Below are 16388 nucleotides of genomic sequence, written 5' to 3'. Positions count from 1 at the left end.
GACTACTGACTGACCGACTGGACTGATGGCTGACTGACGACCGACCGACCGACCAATCGGCTGACCGAACTACCAACTTACCCATCGATAGACTGCCTGACTGACTAACCGACTATCAGACTAAGCGACTGACTGACTGATTGACTAACTGATTAACTGACTCACTGATTGAGTGACTGATTGCCTGACTGAACGACTGACCGACTAATTGACTGACTGACCGACCGACTGACTGAGTAAGTAACTGACTGAATGACTGATCATGACCGGCCGATTAACTGACCAACTGAGTAACTGACTGACTGACAAACCAACTGGCTAACTGACTGAATGACTGACCAACTGGCAGATTAACTAACTGACTGACTGACCAATTGAATGACTAACTGACCTCAATGCCCAATTTTATCCTAGGTAACACAACATATCTAATTAGCCTGCGGCGACTGACGCCCAGCATCACTCCTCCGAGCAACTGCCACAGTGAGAATGATCTCAGAGATTGTAAATATCATAGTTACAGCACGTGAGACAATTCTACCTAAAGTATGACTATCGCAGTGATTTTCTGAGCTTTGAGATTAGTAATAACTATCGAGACCCAAAGACAATATATAGCCCAGAGCTAATCAGTAAACCACAACAGAGGCGATACTGATTGACTTGAGTCAATCTATCTGCAGTCAGGAATTCAGAAGAGAAAACAGTCAACTAATGACCTTAAAACATATCTTAATCCAAAGTCAGTTTAAGGGCTGGATCAAGTTACCTCCGCGTAAGTGAAGGATTCGTAAATGTCATACAGAAGCGAATAAAATGTTACTTTCTCTTCGGATAAATAGTCTCATAACATATCAGTTCGTTATTATTCTTACCAGAATCGGGAAGAGTCTGGATTTGATCACTAGAGTCAATTCCACAATGCCCACTGGTCAAACCTATTCAAGCAAGAAATAACATTTAGGTTTTAAAAAATCATATCAAATAGCCGAACATCTTTGCCAGGAACTTCTGACTTCTTCTGTTTTATCTGCTAAAAGTATTACTGATAGGTAATTAAAAACAGCATTAGATTCAGCAGTCTTATGCACTTACAAGATCTACAACCGCAATCCAACATAGCATGAACAAGAAGCTGCAAGGTAAACGTAGCTTACATCGAAATGGTCCAAGTAGCCGAGTGGAAAAAGGATAACTGTTATTACCAGCCGAAAAATTGAAGGTGATATTCGATCCTCACCGACTGAAGGCCATTGTTAGATAAATAGTCTGTGACGCTTAAGCCGTTCTAAGTATCACGGATTTTAATTTGCCTACCTTATTTTCGAAGTCAACATAATATTTATATAGTCGGTCTATAAAAACCATATTGAAATGGTAAATTGGCCACCGTTACGATTATAAAATTAAGACATCAAAGTTTCAATTGAAGGCAACGGTTTATGCACTAGTGTGTATTACAAACCTACAGATTCGCATAATTACTTGTTGTATTCGTCTTCGCATCCATGTCACGTTAAGAATTCGATTCCTTTTTCTCAGTTTCTAAGACTTCGTCGTTTATGCAGTAATGACTTTGATTTCCACCAAAAATCAGAGTCAATGTGCCAGTTTTTCGATAAACGTGGTTACCCTGATTCTGTCGTTCAAGCGGGTTACCACCGCGCCCAACTTATTGATCGACATTCAGCACTACAAACGTCACAAAAGAAAGATTCCGAGCGCATTCCATTCACTCTCACGTTTCACTCTCACAACCACTCAGTTAAATCCATCCTTCTTAAAAACTTTAAATTACTTCAAAACGATTCAGAGACAGGCACTATCTTTTCGCAGCCTCCGCTCATTTCTTTCAAACGCGACAAAAACATAGGCAATATTTTGGTCAGAAGTTCTTTTCAGACTAATGACCAACCAGGCACTTTTAAATGCGCTCGTGCACGATGCAAAACGTGTCCTTTCATAAACAACACTGAGAAAATATCGGGACCCAAACGATCCATTAAGATCACCAATCACTTCACGTGCACCTCTGCCAAAGTAATCTATTGCATAACTTGCACTTATTGCAAAAAGATTTACAAAACAGGCGAAACAGGCAGAAGACTAGGTGACCGATTCCGAGAACACCTTCGCGACGTGGTGAGGAATGACAAGGACACATCGAAACCAGTCGCTAGACATTTCAATTTACCTAATCATTCTAAGCAACATATAGCAATCTGCAGTCTTTCCTTACACTTAGGTAGCATGGAAAGCCGTAAAACTCTTGAGCAAAAGCTCATCTTTCAAACCAGCGGTCTAAATCCCACAGGTATCAATGAACGCTTTCATTACACTAATTTATTCGTGTTTTTCTTGTTGCCATGTTCCCACCAATAACGTAGCCCCATTTTCTGCCTTTGAAAGCACACACAACCCACAATTCCTCTATTCGCTCCGACGAAGGGCTAACGCTCGAAACGTCAGCTTTTATAATCGTAACGGTGGCCAATTTACCATTTCAACTTTGTTGATATATTCAAATTATTTCGTTACCCCCACCGACGCAACCCCAAACAGTTTCTTTAGAAACTATCAGCCTTTATAAACGCCATACTTGACTAGTTGCACTGATCGTCAGCTCATAAGGTAAACATTGAATTGAGCATCATTATTAAAATGCATCTTCTGACGAAAGGTAGGAGCGAGAGTTGTGGGAAATTCTGTTAAATGAATGGAGGCATCCACAAAAAGGAACTTACAACTTCGCGTTGGATCTCGAGTCTCCTCTATTTCGACTGTTGCATTTGAGAAGAGCATATGGAATACAATACTGGAGTTTAGATGTTTTGTATACTTACAAGAGCTGCGAACCAGCAGGACATAAACGAAGAGCTGACGTATGCGTTGCTTGCGGAACGGTCCAGCAAACCGAGTACGATAAAGATAGCTGCCATTACCAGCTGAATAATCGAAATTATTTTCAATTCTCGGCAGCTGAATGCCATGTTTAGTTGGATATTTCCGCGAATTTTAAGCCAAAATTATACCTTTCTGGAGAAATCAAGGTGTGTGGAACTCAATATATGTGCAAGTCTGTTCTTAAGGAAATCTTAACCTCAGTTCCTTAGCTTCGGTTCCTTAACCCTAGAGGGCATCTTAATTTATTAAGTTAGTTCGATCCATGTTCGCGCGCTCTGAATAGTTTGAGTCGCGACCGTTTTTCGTAACGAGGGGCAACATTTTAAACGTTGTATTTACATTGACATGTTTGACGAGCGGCCGCGGCCGGCAGAAAGTTCCGTGAGAAAATTAAACCGCCCATGAGTAATGAGCCTTTCTGCGTTCTACTCAACAGACCTGTCGCTAGTGTTCTCTCCCCCCTCCCCCCTTAGTGTTCTCTCCCCTCCCCCCCCCAATTTAATCATCAAAAAATTAAAGTCAACCAAGAGGGCCTCAAAAGGGTGATGGCTTTTAACGATCAAAATACAACAACTAAACAGACAGTAATAGAATGACTGTTCTATGCGTTTCTATGTACAGACGAACCTGTTTTAAGCGGTCTTCCATAAGGAGTGAGCGACAGTTGTTCTAGTGACGATTGCTACAGGCAGGGTCATCAAAAGAGTAAAAATAAGCTCAGGAATACATTAAGTACATACTTTTGACACTCCTATATGCTTCCACAACGATCTTCTACTCTCAATATTTAATGAATTTTTTCATTTAAGTTTCTTATCTTATGAAAACAAAAGTTGTGTTTTGCTGTTGTAGTTGTTATTATCACTTTTTCTAAAATATGTCAGAGCTTATCGAATATATTTAGAAAAATGGACAAATATCGGCAACCTCGAGTTTATAGTTTTCAAAGTCATCGAAGACTTTTCACCGTGGAAAAGTAAAGATATCAAAGTATCTAGGCCAAAGATTGGAATACAGCTGACTGTCATTAGAGACAATGTTGCCATAGTAATGACGTAAGTGTAAAAATTTAACACCCAAAAAAGAATCCTTGCTGTATCATAAGCCGAACTGCTAAATATCTGGAGAGAAAAGTTGAAATGAATCAACTCGGTTTCTCTTCGTAACTCGCCCTCTGAAGGGAGGTTTTTGTCGTTGATACTTGAGGGAGCTACCTTAATCTCCTGTACTAAATCTAAAACTCTAACTTGCACAGCTTCCTTTTTTTTTCGTCAACAACATGTTGGTTTCCGCGAACGGTGACCAACCATGTAAAATCAAAGGCTTAATCCAAATCTTTTTAGAAAACAGTCACTAAATGTTACAGTGTTTGACGCAACGTTAATCCAAATTTGGGAAAAACGAACGATGCCTCATGGCAACGTTCCAAGATGCTGCCACTGTGCATGCACGAGAACTTAGATGTCCAGTATGGTAACCCAGGCGACATGCATGCGTCAAGTAGCCGCAACAATGTTATTTGCTACTCCATATTCTCTACATGTTGGTTTCTGAAGCCCTGTTAGGATACAACTTATTCGCGTTACATTTCAGTTGCTTTCCGTTACATTATGTTACGTTGCGTAAGTTGTTACCATGAGATCACAGCTTTATCGTTGATTAATCGCCCAGGCTAAAGTTAAAGTGCTTAACATAATATTTTTGTAAGCGATTATACACGGTCACTGAGCAAGCAGACAAACTTTCCGTAACTACATGCGCTGAGGCTGCTGGATGCCACCACTCCTATGGTTGGCTCCAGTGATCGGAATTGCCACCATAGCCTGTTGTGGAAAAGGCTGCATTTGGATCGGTACTTGTCCGTTTCCTATTTGATGATATTCATAGTATGACTAAAAAAATAAAATAAAACATCCAGTTGATTAATGAGAAAGAGAAGGTAAAGCGGCCGGAGGGAGAAGGGAAGGAAAATTGGATTGGAGGAAAGGAGAAAGGAACGAGGGAAGGGGATGAAGGAAAAAGAAGAAAAGAGGAATGAACGGGAGAAACATGGGAAGGAAAGAGAGATATGGAGAGAGAAAAAAGAGAGAAAAAGAGTGAGAAATGGAAGGGAGATATAGGAATAAACTGCGGGATAAAGAAGGAAGGGGGTAAAAGAGAGAAATTGATGCTAAGAGAAAGGAAGAGAAGAATAGGGTAAGAAATGGAAAAAAAGGAAAGACGAAAGGGATAGAAGGAGAAAGAAACGAAGGAAGGGAGGATTGAAGGAGCAGGGAAGGAGAGGAAGAATTAATGGATGCAAGAAAAAAAAGGAATAATGAAAGGAGAAATCTGAGAAGAAAAGCTGTGGGAATGGAGGAAAAACGAATAGAGGTGGAGGATGAAATAAACGGAGGGAGACAGGAAATAAGGGAGGTATACAGGGAGGTATGGGAGGAGGAGAAAAGGGAGAGAGGAATGGAGGGAGATGAAAGGGGGGGAGAAGAACGAGAAAAAAGAGAGTTAGCAATACAGAACGAAAGGGAGGAGGGAAGGGGAGGGAAGAAAAGAAGGAATGGAGGGAATGGAGGGAGAAAAAAGGAAGCAAAAGAGGGATAAATGGAAGAGAGAAATAGGAAGAAACTAAAGGACAAAGAAGGAAGGGAAAAAGAGGATAATTGAGGCTGAAAGAAAGGGAGGGAAGAATAGGAGGAGAAATGGAAAGAAGGAGGAAAGACAGAGGGAGAGAAGGAGAAAGAAACAAAGGAAGTGGAGGAGAGAAAGAATTAAAGTGAGCAAGAAAGAACTGAGAAAGAACAAAAGGAGAAATGTGAGAAGAAAAACTGTGGGAATGGAGGGAAGACGAAAAGAGGTGGAGGTTGAAAGGAACAGAGCGAGACAGGAAGTAAGGAGGGTCTTTATGGAGCTATGGAAGGAGGAGAAAAGGGAGGGAGGAATGGAGGGAGATGGAAGGGAGGGGAGAAAAGAGAGGGAAAAGGTGAGTTAGGAATGCAAAGTGAAAGGGAGGGAGGAAGGAAGGGGAGGAGAGAAAAGAAGGGATGGAGAGAATAAGAAAGGGAGAGAAGGTGAGACGAAGGAAGGTGAAGGAAGTCGTGCAAAAGCAAAATACAACAAAGAGGAGAAGGAGTAAGGACGGAAGAAAGAAGAAATGAGATAGGATTTCCGCATGCCTTTCTAGACTTCAATGCCATATTCGATAAATGATTTTTTCCCAAGTAACGCAGCATACCTGATTTTCCTGCGGTGACTGACGCCCAGCATCACTGATCCGAGCCATCGCCACGGCGAGAATGATCTCAGCGATGGCAAATATGACAATCAAGACATGAATGGCTATCATAGTATTCTCTTGGTCTTCAAACTTGATTTTTGCGTTTCTTTGACGATAACCAAAATATTTGAACGATAATATATCTCTCAAAGCCCATGAATAGGTTTCAAGTACCACTGCACAAACCACAACAGAAGCAATACTAATTGTACTGAGCCAGTTTATCTGAAATAGTAAAATTAGAGATAGCAATTATTTTCTGAGCTTCAAATATACCTTACCAGTTGGACATTATCTTACCAGTACTGGAAATTAACCTGTAAGTCAGCGAATACTTGTTTAATGTCACGCAAAAGTAAGACGTTATTTTAATATTTTCTCTTCACATTAATAATCTCATAAATTTCAGTCGGTAATCATTCTCACCAGAATCAAGGAGCGTCTGGTCCTGGTCGCCACAATCAATCCCATAATGCCTGCTGGCAATACCTGTCCGAGCAAGCAATAAAATTGTAGGTTTTAGAAATCATGTCAACCAGCAGAAGGGGTAGAGTTTGCAAATTTTACCTTTACAAAGCCATTACAAGCTAGTTCGTACAGTGCAAGCAAGTTTTAAAATCCTCATGAATATTGCTACAGTGGATGTTCTTCATGCTCTTTACCTAGCCTTTGAAATCAGGTGAAATGGTTTGGGACGGAGAAACCTGAACCATGAACGTGTTATTAGTAAACCTATTTTGATGTACAAAACGTCATATAATTATGCCCCAGAATATTTTAAGATTCAATTTGGGTATCAACATTTCCAGTGATTTGACCTGGAATATTCAAATTAATGAAATTCTTAAGAAGGCATCTAACTGAGAGACTATATTATCTTGGTGCAACTTAAGAGAGCTACGGTTACTCGCAGTGATTTAGGGCTCTTCTACTCTAGTTGTATTAGATCAATTTTGGACTATGTAGTTCCGGCCTTTCATTTCAGTTTGGCTAAATATTCAATGCAAGAGCTGGAATGTATACAGACCCGGAGAGCGATGTCCATTATCTGCCTCGGTGTTAGCAATAATGAGGCTCTTGTTATTATGAATTTGAAAAAATTGGCAATCCACCATGGCGAAATATGTGAGACACTTTTTCACATAATCGAAAATGACAAACAAGTTATTACCTGCACCACACGAATCTACTTATTTATCAAGGTGTCCGCGACCTTTTAACATGCCGCGTGTTAAACCCGACCGTTTTAAGAATATCTTTAATTATTATCTGTTTTTGCCCTAGATGGGTTAGAGTTTTCCAATTTCGTCTTTCGATAACCTTTTTAGCGTCCTGTTTGCCTTTTTATTCTTTTAATTAAAATAGATCAGTTAATGATTTTGATCTATTCAGCTTTTAAACTGCCATGTATTTATGAATTAATAATAAACTTCAAACTAATTAGAATGTTTAAGATCCAATTTCATCAAAGAAACGGCCTTTCTTTGTGTTTCTTAAGAAATACTGAGAGAATAGCCAGGTAGAAGTAAAACATGGTATTGGGTAGACTTAAGTGTTAATGTATATATTTACAGTTACTAAAGGAGGTTCACTGTGGATAAGTAAAGCTAACTCTGTCTCCTCCATGGCTGGTAACGCCACTCAATTCGAAGCCAATCATAAGCGTTGCATCAGAAAACACGGTAATAATCTACGCATTGGATTCGGCACATCAGAATTACGTCGCGGCTTTCTTATGGATTGTTGCAACTCAGCCTAGCTTAAAATGTTGTTCTCCTACCGAGAGCATAAGAATACAAGAGTATAAGAACGGGAGTATAACTTAGTTTGGGGGTGATACGGCAGTATGATGACTTGATCTCAAACGGCTTGCCCGCGTTGTGAAAAACTAATTAGGGAGTTTGAGAAACGACAACGGCGACGCTGTGGATAACTTCGGTTAAAAAAATAAACTTATATTTTATCTAGAGTCCCACGATACTCTAAAGTCATTTACTTTGTTTCTCATTCTCGAACTATCTCGAAACTGAATATGGAACTGTCAGCGTTAAAATTAGAAATAGAAATGAGTGTAAAACAATAGCCATCGACGTTCACGTTCTATAGACAACCCAAAGTTTTGTCATTTCACGTTGTTGTTTTCGCAGAGGACGCAACGAAACCGATAAGGTGTTTGAAAGCAGCTGCAAAATTATGCTAATCGTTTAGTAAGGTGTTTTATAGCCTTGCAGAAGTCACGTTCTGAAAACGAAATTTTCCTTCCAGAAAGGAATACGACCTAAACTGCCCATTTGAAGTGTAGACTAGGAACAATATTAATCGACCAACGATGTACGGTATCACGACTTGTGTTTTATTGCCAAAGCTTCTGCTTTCGACCGTGAAAACAGAAGATATTCGAGGTTCCTGGCGAAGACGTGGAACAGTTTTTCGCTAGTGCTTCTATTCGTTTCAATAATACGACCACTGAGACCAAATATCACTCAACCCTCACAGCTGTCATTCGTCGAGAAACTTAGTTTGAGAATGGCGCTCAATATTTGGCTTATGAGCTGACCAATAATGCCAACCAGGTATGGTGTTTACTGACCGAAAACAATATTATTATGGCCGCGAAACTAAGGGATCAATCCAAACTACGATAAATACGCGAAATCTGTGATTCATAAACGGTGGTTGGGTCATATGAAAAGTCGAAATCGAGAACGGCTGTAGAGCTAGGCTGGGATATGTGCAATAGGCAGTTCTACTTCTTCAAGTGTACTTACGAGAGCTGCGATCCAACATGGCATGAACAAAAAGCTTAGGAAAACGTAGCGTACTTCAAAATGGTCCACGATGCCGAATGCAAAAAAAGATAACTGCCATTGCTAGTTGAATAATCGAAATGATTTTCAATTCTCGCCGGCTAAACGCCATTTCGATTGGAATATTTCCGCGACGTTTAATCTAAAATATTTATAAGATAACTTTTGAAACCGACGGAACACAGTTACTCGTTCCCAGACTCATTGCAATTTGTTCGCTTGTCAGGGTCAATCTGGTTTCTGGATAAATGTGATAATTTAACTACCGTAACAGCGAGCTGACAAAGAGTCATCCAGAAACAATCGCTCGTGTGAATAAACCTCAACAAGTAGGATTTGTAAGGCTTCCCTTCTTTTTTTTCTTAATACGTGGCGGCTTTTTGAACTGTCAATTTTAAGGTGAAATTGGTTGATATTAGCGATTATAAAAGGCCTTCTGCTTTAGGGGGATACATACATGTTAGTCAGGAGAAGGATTTTCATGAGGGCCCTCCAAGCGTTTATGGTTTTAATTTAAGGTTTTTCATTCGGCAAGGGGCTGTGGGGGGGGGGGGGGGGGGGGAGGGAGGGAGGAGGGAAGTCTCACCAAACCTTGTACCTTGTTTTGTGCAGAATCAGTGCTAGAAATTGAAAAACACACGCAATAAGTAGCCTTATCCTATTTTGTTTTGCTATGGAGTTGAAATGAATGAGTTTTAAATGAATGAGGAGAGCATTCTACTCAACCATGTCTCCCCCTTCCCCTCCCCCCTCGAATAAGTCTCCCGTCTGAAGAACTCTTTCCCTCCCCTCCCCCCCCCCCCCCCCCACTGGGGATAATTGAAGCGTTTACAGTAGTTATTCATTTGTAGTGAACACCGGGGAAGCGCGGAATGGCCACCACTGGTTGGGCTGCAACTGAGGTCGCTTGCTATTGCAATTGGATCGGCACCTGACCAGCTTCAAGTCGGTCATAAGAAACGCTTACCTGTTTAATTACCTTGGTATATTGAATAAATTACACTCCATCAGATATTTTCTCTTGCATGATTTGTCTAAACGCGCCACAGTATCCAATATGGATTTGTTAGAATCGAGGAATATCCTGTAATATAGTTGAAGCTACTGAGCAATCAGAGTTTTCCGACTTGGCTGTTTAATGGATGGTCGATAATTGTAAAACTCGAGAATTCATATGATGGTAAATTTTATGAATGCACTTATAGTTGTGGAACCGAGGTTATACCTCGTGAAAAGCAATGGATGCCAGAGAAATTTTAGAAAACATTTACGGCAATTTAGGACTGCCTAGCAGAGTGACTAACTGTCTGACTTAAAAACTGAATGCGACTCGATTTTCTTATGTTCCACTAACTGACGGACGACAACTGACACCTGGCGATAAAGCTAGCTGCCATTACCAGCCGAATAATCGAAATTATTTTCAATTCACGGCAGCCGGAAAGCCATATTTAATTGGATATTTCCATGACTTTTAAGCCAAAATTATACCTTCTAAGATCAAAATTCTCGAGAAATCAAGTTGTGTGGAACTTAATATATTTACAAGTCTGTTGCTAAGGGAATTTTAACTTCAGTTCGTTAGCCTCGGTTCATCGACCCTAGAGGGCATCTTAATCTATTCAGTTTTATAACATAACCAAAGTAAAGCGCGCGCTCAGATTGGTCAATTTAGCGTCCCCCATTTGCCCATGGGTGTACGCTGCTGACTATTTTTCCGCAGGCGCTTCTGTTTTCTGGTCACGTAATATTTGTTAAATAAAAAGAACTCTTTAGCCACAATGTATCAATGTGATGTTATAAAACAAATGGTAAACACCACAGCGTACACTATTGAGTTATGTATGCACGCGGGACGTTTGCTAAGCACGAAACCTGTTTTAATAAGCGGTCACCAATAAGGAGTGAGCGAGCGTTGTTCTATTGACGATTACTACAGGTCTGGTCATCAAAAGAAAAAAAGTAAGCTGTGGTACACGTTAAGGAAATACTTCTGTCACCCCTGTAAGCTCTCACAGCGTTCTTTTACTCTCGATATATAATAAGTGTTTTCCTTTTTAGTTCCTTATCTTATTTTGTTTTTGCTGTTGTGGTTGTTATTGCAGAGTTGCGATGACGATAAAATCACAGAGCTACGGGTTAAAACTACATCAGAACTCTATTAATTGTGCAGTTCAGGTTTATGTCATAACTGCGTTGCCACGAGGCACGACGGTGTTCTTTTTTTACTTGGCGATGACATGTCTATAGTCACGCGTGTCACGCCACAGTTGTTATCACTTTTGTTAAAATCTGTCAGAGCTTATCGAATATATTTAGGAAAATGGGCGGATATCAGTAACCTTGAGTTTTTAGTTTTCAAAATTATCGAAGACTTTTCACCATGGGAAAGAGAAGATATTAAATTATCTAGGCCAAATATTGGAATTTATTATCAAACTACACTTAGACGAGTACAAATAACGCCATAGACGAGTACAGATATCACGCGGTATTTGTATTCGTCTTCTGTAGAGTACCGGTTAAACAGGTTTTCTCGCATCGCGCAAGCGAAGATTTGGATTGTAGTTACGAAAAAAAAAAGTGGCGGACAATTTGAATCATATTTCCGACGAAGAAGAGTCAGAATGGCTGGCAAATATAGATCCAAGTTTATAGATCCAAGAAAAACAGCTTGACGACCAGAAAATTTCTTCATTTAATGAAGAAAATAGAAACAGCAACACAACGCGCCAATTCCGTTCCGCTTCGCATACTTCTGTCACGCACTCCTCGTAAATAAATATCCGCGAAATTCGCCCGCTCTGAAATAACAGTTTGGCGTGTTGGATAATAAATAACTTATTAGACGTTTTGTTGTGTAGTATCGCTGAGTATTTTTACTCGTTATTTTTATTTTGACTCGGCCTACGGGCTCGTCAAAATACGGCACAACTCGTAAAAATACTCAGCGATACTACACAACAAAACGTCTAATTAACAGTTATTCCACGAGCGCGCGTTGGATATGAGATGATAGATAGCCAACGAGGCGCGTAGCGCAGAGTTGGCTATAATCACCTTACATCCAACAAGCGCGAGTGGAATAATTGTTTTATTAAAAACGTTGAATCAAATTATTAAATTTTATTAAATTTTTAGCTCCCTTTTAATTTTAAGCTGACACGTACGCTTACCATATTTGTAGATTATGGTATATTGGCTCATGTATGGCTAAGCCAATAAAAAGTCTTGAATTGCATTATCCAATGATTCAGTTTTTAATAATAAGATATATATATATATATATCTGACTGTCATTAGAGACAATGTTGCCATGGTAACGACGTAAATATAAAAAAATTAACACCCAAAACAGAATCCTCACTGTATCGTCAGCCGAGCTGCTGAATATCTAGGGAGAGACCTTTGAGGTGAGTTAACTACGTTTCTTATAGTAACTCGCCCTCCGAAAGGAAGTTTATTTGTTAATATTTGGGTGCCGGGGGATCCACCTTAACCTCCTGTACTAAATCTAAGACTTTTACATGCACAGCTTCCTTTTTTTCCTCAATGCAAAATCAAAAGTCTAATCCCAAATCCTTCGAGAAAACTCGCACTAAATGTTACAGTGTTTGACGCAACGTTAAGCCAATAATTGGGAAAAACGAACGATAAACTCGGTAGCCTCGTGGCACCGTTCGAAGATGCCGCCATCGCGCACGCACAAAAACTTAGATGTCCCGTTTGGGAACCCGGACAGTGGTACGTTACGTAACAGTTGCTATCCGTTACGTTACCTTGCGTAAGTTGTTACAACGAGATCGCAGCTTTATCGTTGGTTAATCGCTCAGGCTAGCGTTTTGATGCTCAAAATTATATTTTCGAAAGCGACTATACAAGGTCATTAAACAAACAGACAAAGTTTCTGTAACTACATGCGCTGAGGCTGCTGGTTACCACCACTGCTGCAGTTGGCTTCAGTAGTCGGAATGGCCACCATAGCTTGTGGTGGAAAAGGCTGCATTTGGAGCGATACATGTCCATTTCCCACTTGATGGTATGCATAGTATGACTAAAAAAAAATAGATTAAAATATCCAGTTGATTAATGAGAAAAAGAAGGAAAAGGGGCCGGAGGGAAAGGGAAGGAAAACTGGAAAGGGAAGAATGAAAAGAGAAATGTGAGAAGAAAAACTGTGGGACTGGAGGAAAGACGAATGGAGGTGGAGGTTAAAAGGAAGAGAGCGAGACAGGAAATAAGAGAGGCATAAAGGGAGGTATGGGAGAAGGAGAAAAGGGAGGGAAGAATGACGGGAGATGGAAGGGAGGGGAGAAAAGGGAGAGGAAAAGGGAGTTAGCGATGCAGAGCAAAAGGGAGAAAGGGAGGGGAGAGGAGAAAAGAAGGGATGAGGGGAATGGGAAACGGAAGTCGTGCAAAAGCAAAAGATAACGAAGAGGAGAAGGAGTAAGGACGAAGGAAAGAGGAGATAGGAAAGGATTTCCGCATGCCTTCCTAGGCTTCAGTGCCCTATTCGATAAATGGTTTTTTCCAGAGTAACGCAACATACCTGATTTTGCTGGGGCAATTGACGCCCAGCATCACTGCTCCGAGCCATCGCCACGGCGAGAATAATCTCAGCGATGGAAAATATAACAATCAAGGCATGTATGGCTATCATGGTATTTTCCTGGTCTTCAAACTTGATTTTTGCGTCTTTAGCCCAAAACTGAGAAAAACCTTCTTGGTTTTTTTGACGATAATTATCATATTTGTAACCCAATACAGTATTCACAGCCCATGAATAGCTTTCAAATACCACTACACAAACCACAACAGAGGCAATACTAATTGTACTGAGCCAGTGTATCTGAAATCATGAATCAGGGAAGATAGCAATTATTATCTAAGCTTCAAATGTATCTTATCAGTCTAAGAGCTGGACTTTAACCTTTAAGTCAGTGAATAACTGTTAAATGTCACGCAAAAGTAAGACGTGATTTTAATATTTTCTCTTCGCATAAATAATCTCATAACATTTCAGTTGGTAATCATTCTCACCAGAATCGAGGAGCGTCTGGTCCTGGTCGCCACGATCAATCCCATAATTCCCGCGGGCAATACCTGTCCGAGCAAGCAGTAAAATTTTAAGTTTTACAAATCATGTCAAACGGCAGAAAGTAGAATTTGCAAAGTTTCTCTTGACAAAACCACTGCAAGCTTGTTCGTACAGTTGGAGACAAATTTTAAAACCCTAGGGAACATTGTTGCCGTGGATGTTCTTTATCCTCTTTGCCTAGACCCCTAAAATCAAATGAAATGGTTTGAAATGGAGAAACGTACGATCAGTAAATATATTTTGATATACAAAACGTCACACAATTATACCCCAGAATATTTTAAGATCCAATTTCATTCAAGAAATGGCCTTACTTTGGGTTATTTGAGAAATACCGAGAGAATAGCCAAGTAGAAGTAAAACATGGAATTAGGTGGACTTAAGTGTTAATGTATATATTTACAATTACTAAAGGAGGTTAACTGTAGGTAAATAAAGCTGACTCTGTCTTCTCTATGGCTGGTCACGCCACTGAATTCTGAGCCAATCATAAGAGTTGCATCAGAAAACACATTGCAATAATATATGCATTGGGTTCAGCACATCAGAATTACGTCGCGGCTTTCTTCTGGATTGTTGAAACGTAACTCAGCCCAGCCTAAACTATATGTGCAATAGTTGGTTGTGGAACGAGAAGTGTGCGTGATAAAGGAGTTTATATGGCTAGGATACCTTCCATAATCACAAACCAAGGTGAAGAAATTAGAACATTAACGGAGGAACGCCGTAAAGCATGGATTTCGGCGATAAGTAGAAGATACCTCACGGACACATTTTGAAAAATAGCCGCATATAACCGCTTAGTTGTTACTTTGTTAAGTTCTGGATAGCAGATGTTCTGTATCAGTGATTGTGAAGGGAGTGAAGGGTTAGTCGAGGCAGCAGCCTTACACTGGGATGCACCAATCCTTCCTGCTCTGTGTCTAAAAAAGCTATTACCTTTGGCTTGATTTATGGTGTCAATTTGAACCCTCTCAATTTGTTCTTTTGTTATGTCTATCTGGATACTTTGACATACCTTAACTAAGTCATTATATGATAAATCAAGGTATTTCTTGTCAAAGAGGCTCATCACAGCTGGAATATTACGGCTTGGTAGAACATAGCTGTCAGCATAAGGAGAAATCAAGGATAATAATACTGGTTTTGTTTGACATTTACTGAGTTGTTTGACATTTACTGAGTTCACAGAATAGTGTGTCCATTTCCGGTTCGCTCGGTGCCGGCACTTGCGATTTAGTAGTAATTTTTTCTTTCTGGTTTGTTGTTGTTTCGAGCATTTCAGGCAGCCTGTCGATATTCGCATCAAGATCGGCTTTCATTTTCTTAGCTGATTTGAAGTTAACATCCCTAGCCCTTGCGTATTCTACTTCGTTTGCACGATTTGGTAGAATCCACGTGCACTGCATTTGTGTGCACGAAAGTCTGCCGTTTACCTTCGTCCACGCTTCCAAATAAAACAGTACACTAGCGATATGAGAACAAGATTCGGATAGTCCTACCTTGCATCCCAAACGATGGGCATAGTTAATAGTTTCATCCTTTTCAGTTATAATCCAGATATTAATCAAAGGATCGTTCATGCGCTGAGAATGTTTCACTTTGGCCAAGACGACAAACTTGTTTGAAATTATGTGCCCCTGTACGCTTGTAATAAATCCAGAAACCATTTGGTTGTATGCCTCTAGACTTCTAAACGCTTTAAATTGCTGCTGTGTGTAGAAGCTGGTTTCAAGAACTAAATAGCAAAGCAAATCTGTTGATTCCACCGGTGGCAAACAGTCGGGCTCGTAGCGCTTCCCCTCGATCAAAACAGGATCGATTCCGATCGTTCTATTTTATCCAAATAGCGCTTTCTAACTTTTTCTTGCAACTTTTTAGCATATTGGAACAAGGGAAATGATGATTTCTTATCACAATGATCTTGTGAAACGGAAGAATCTTGATTACAAGCCATTTTAATTTTTGACATTTCAAAAACCGGAGTTTGTTTACCTAATTTGCATAGAGCTACACGTAAGTGCATGTGCACCAACATAGCGGCAAATTATGTCGTGAATACGATCTATTGGCTGAGAACATTATTGTAATCGAAATGGTGTGATTACCTGAGCAAATATTAAACTCATCTTAGTGCGACTGAATTAAATGTACTGTTTGAAAATTCTACCGTGCTATATATAGTCGAGCCATATCAGTTGAAAGTCCTTAGCGGAAGTCGATCATAAGGTGTTTGAAAACAGCTACATTATTATGCTAATCGTTAATAGCAAGGTGTTTTGTAGCTTAGCAGAAGTCACGTTCTTGA

General features: G+C 40.0%; 1 protein-coding gene and 1 pseudogene across 2 annotated transcripts; both read right to left on the bottom strand.

The window, feature by feature from the left end:
• Window positions 1-3676: 3676 nt before the first annotated feature.
• On the bottom strand, window positions 3677-9342 carry LOC148740140 (uncharacterized; annotated as a pseudogene). Its single transcript, XR_015996483.1, has 4 exons — window positions 8944-9342; window positions 6602-6664; window positions 6134-6400; window positions 3677-4796 (listed from the first exon to the last, which is right to left on the bottom strand). The product of XR_015996483.1 is annotated as an uncharacterized LOC148740140 (transcript).
• Window positions 9343-11661: 2319 nt separating this feature from the next.
• On the bottom strand, window positions 11662-15620 carry LOC111319633 (uncharacterized). Its single transcript, XM_088748329.1, has 5 exons — window positions 15583-15620; window positions 15099-15186; window positions 14023-14085; window positions 13532-13831; window positions 11662-13036 (listed from the first exon to the last, which is right to left on the bottom strand). The coding sequence occupies exons 1-5, from the start codon at window positions 15618-15620 to the stop codon at window positions 12896-12898; spliced, it is 630 nt and encodes a 209-aa protein (XP_088604455.1). The 3' UTR covers window positions 11662-12895.
• Window positions 15621-16388: the final 768 nt, after the last annotated feature.

This window comes from Stylophora pistillata, chromosome 2 (assembly GCF_964205215.1).
Source record: "Stylophora pistillata chromosome 2, jaStyPist1.2, whole genome shotgun sequence".
Classification (NCBI taxonomy): Eukaryota; Metazoa; Cnidaria; class Anthozoa; order Scleractinia; family Pocilloporidae; genus Stylophora; species Stylophora pistillata.
Note: the sequence above shows the minus strand (reverse complement) of the source record. Positions and strands in the feature narration are given on the sequence as shown.

Coding starts and splice junctions, on each gene's coding strand:
- LOC111319633 (XM_088748329.1), bottom strand. CDS start 15,620: ATGAAACTATTAACTATGCCCATCGTTTGGGATGCAAG. Junction 14,086..15,098: donor CATATAATGACTTAGTTAAG/GTATGTCAAAGT, acceptor TTGCTCGGACAG/GTATTGCCCGCGGGAATTAT. Junction 13,832..14,022: donor CCAGACGCTCCTCGATTCTG/GTGAGAATGATT, acceptor TCATGATTTCAG/ATACACTGGCTCAGTACAAT.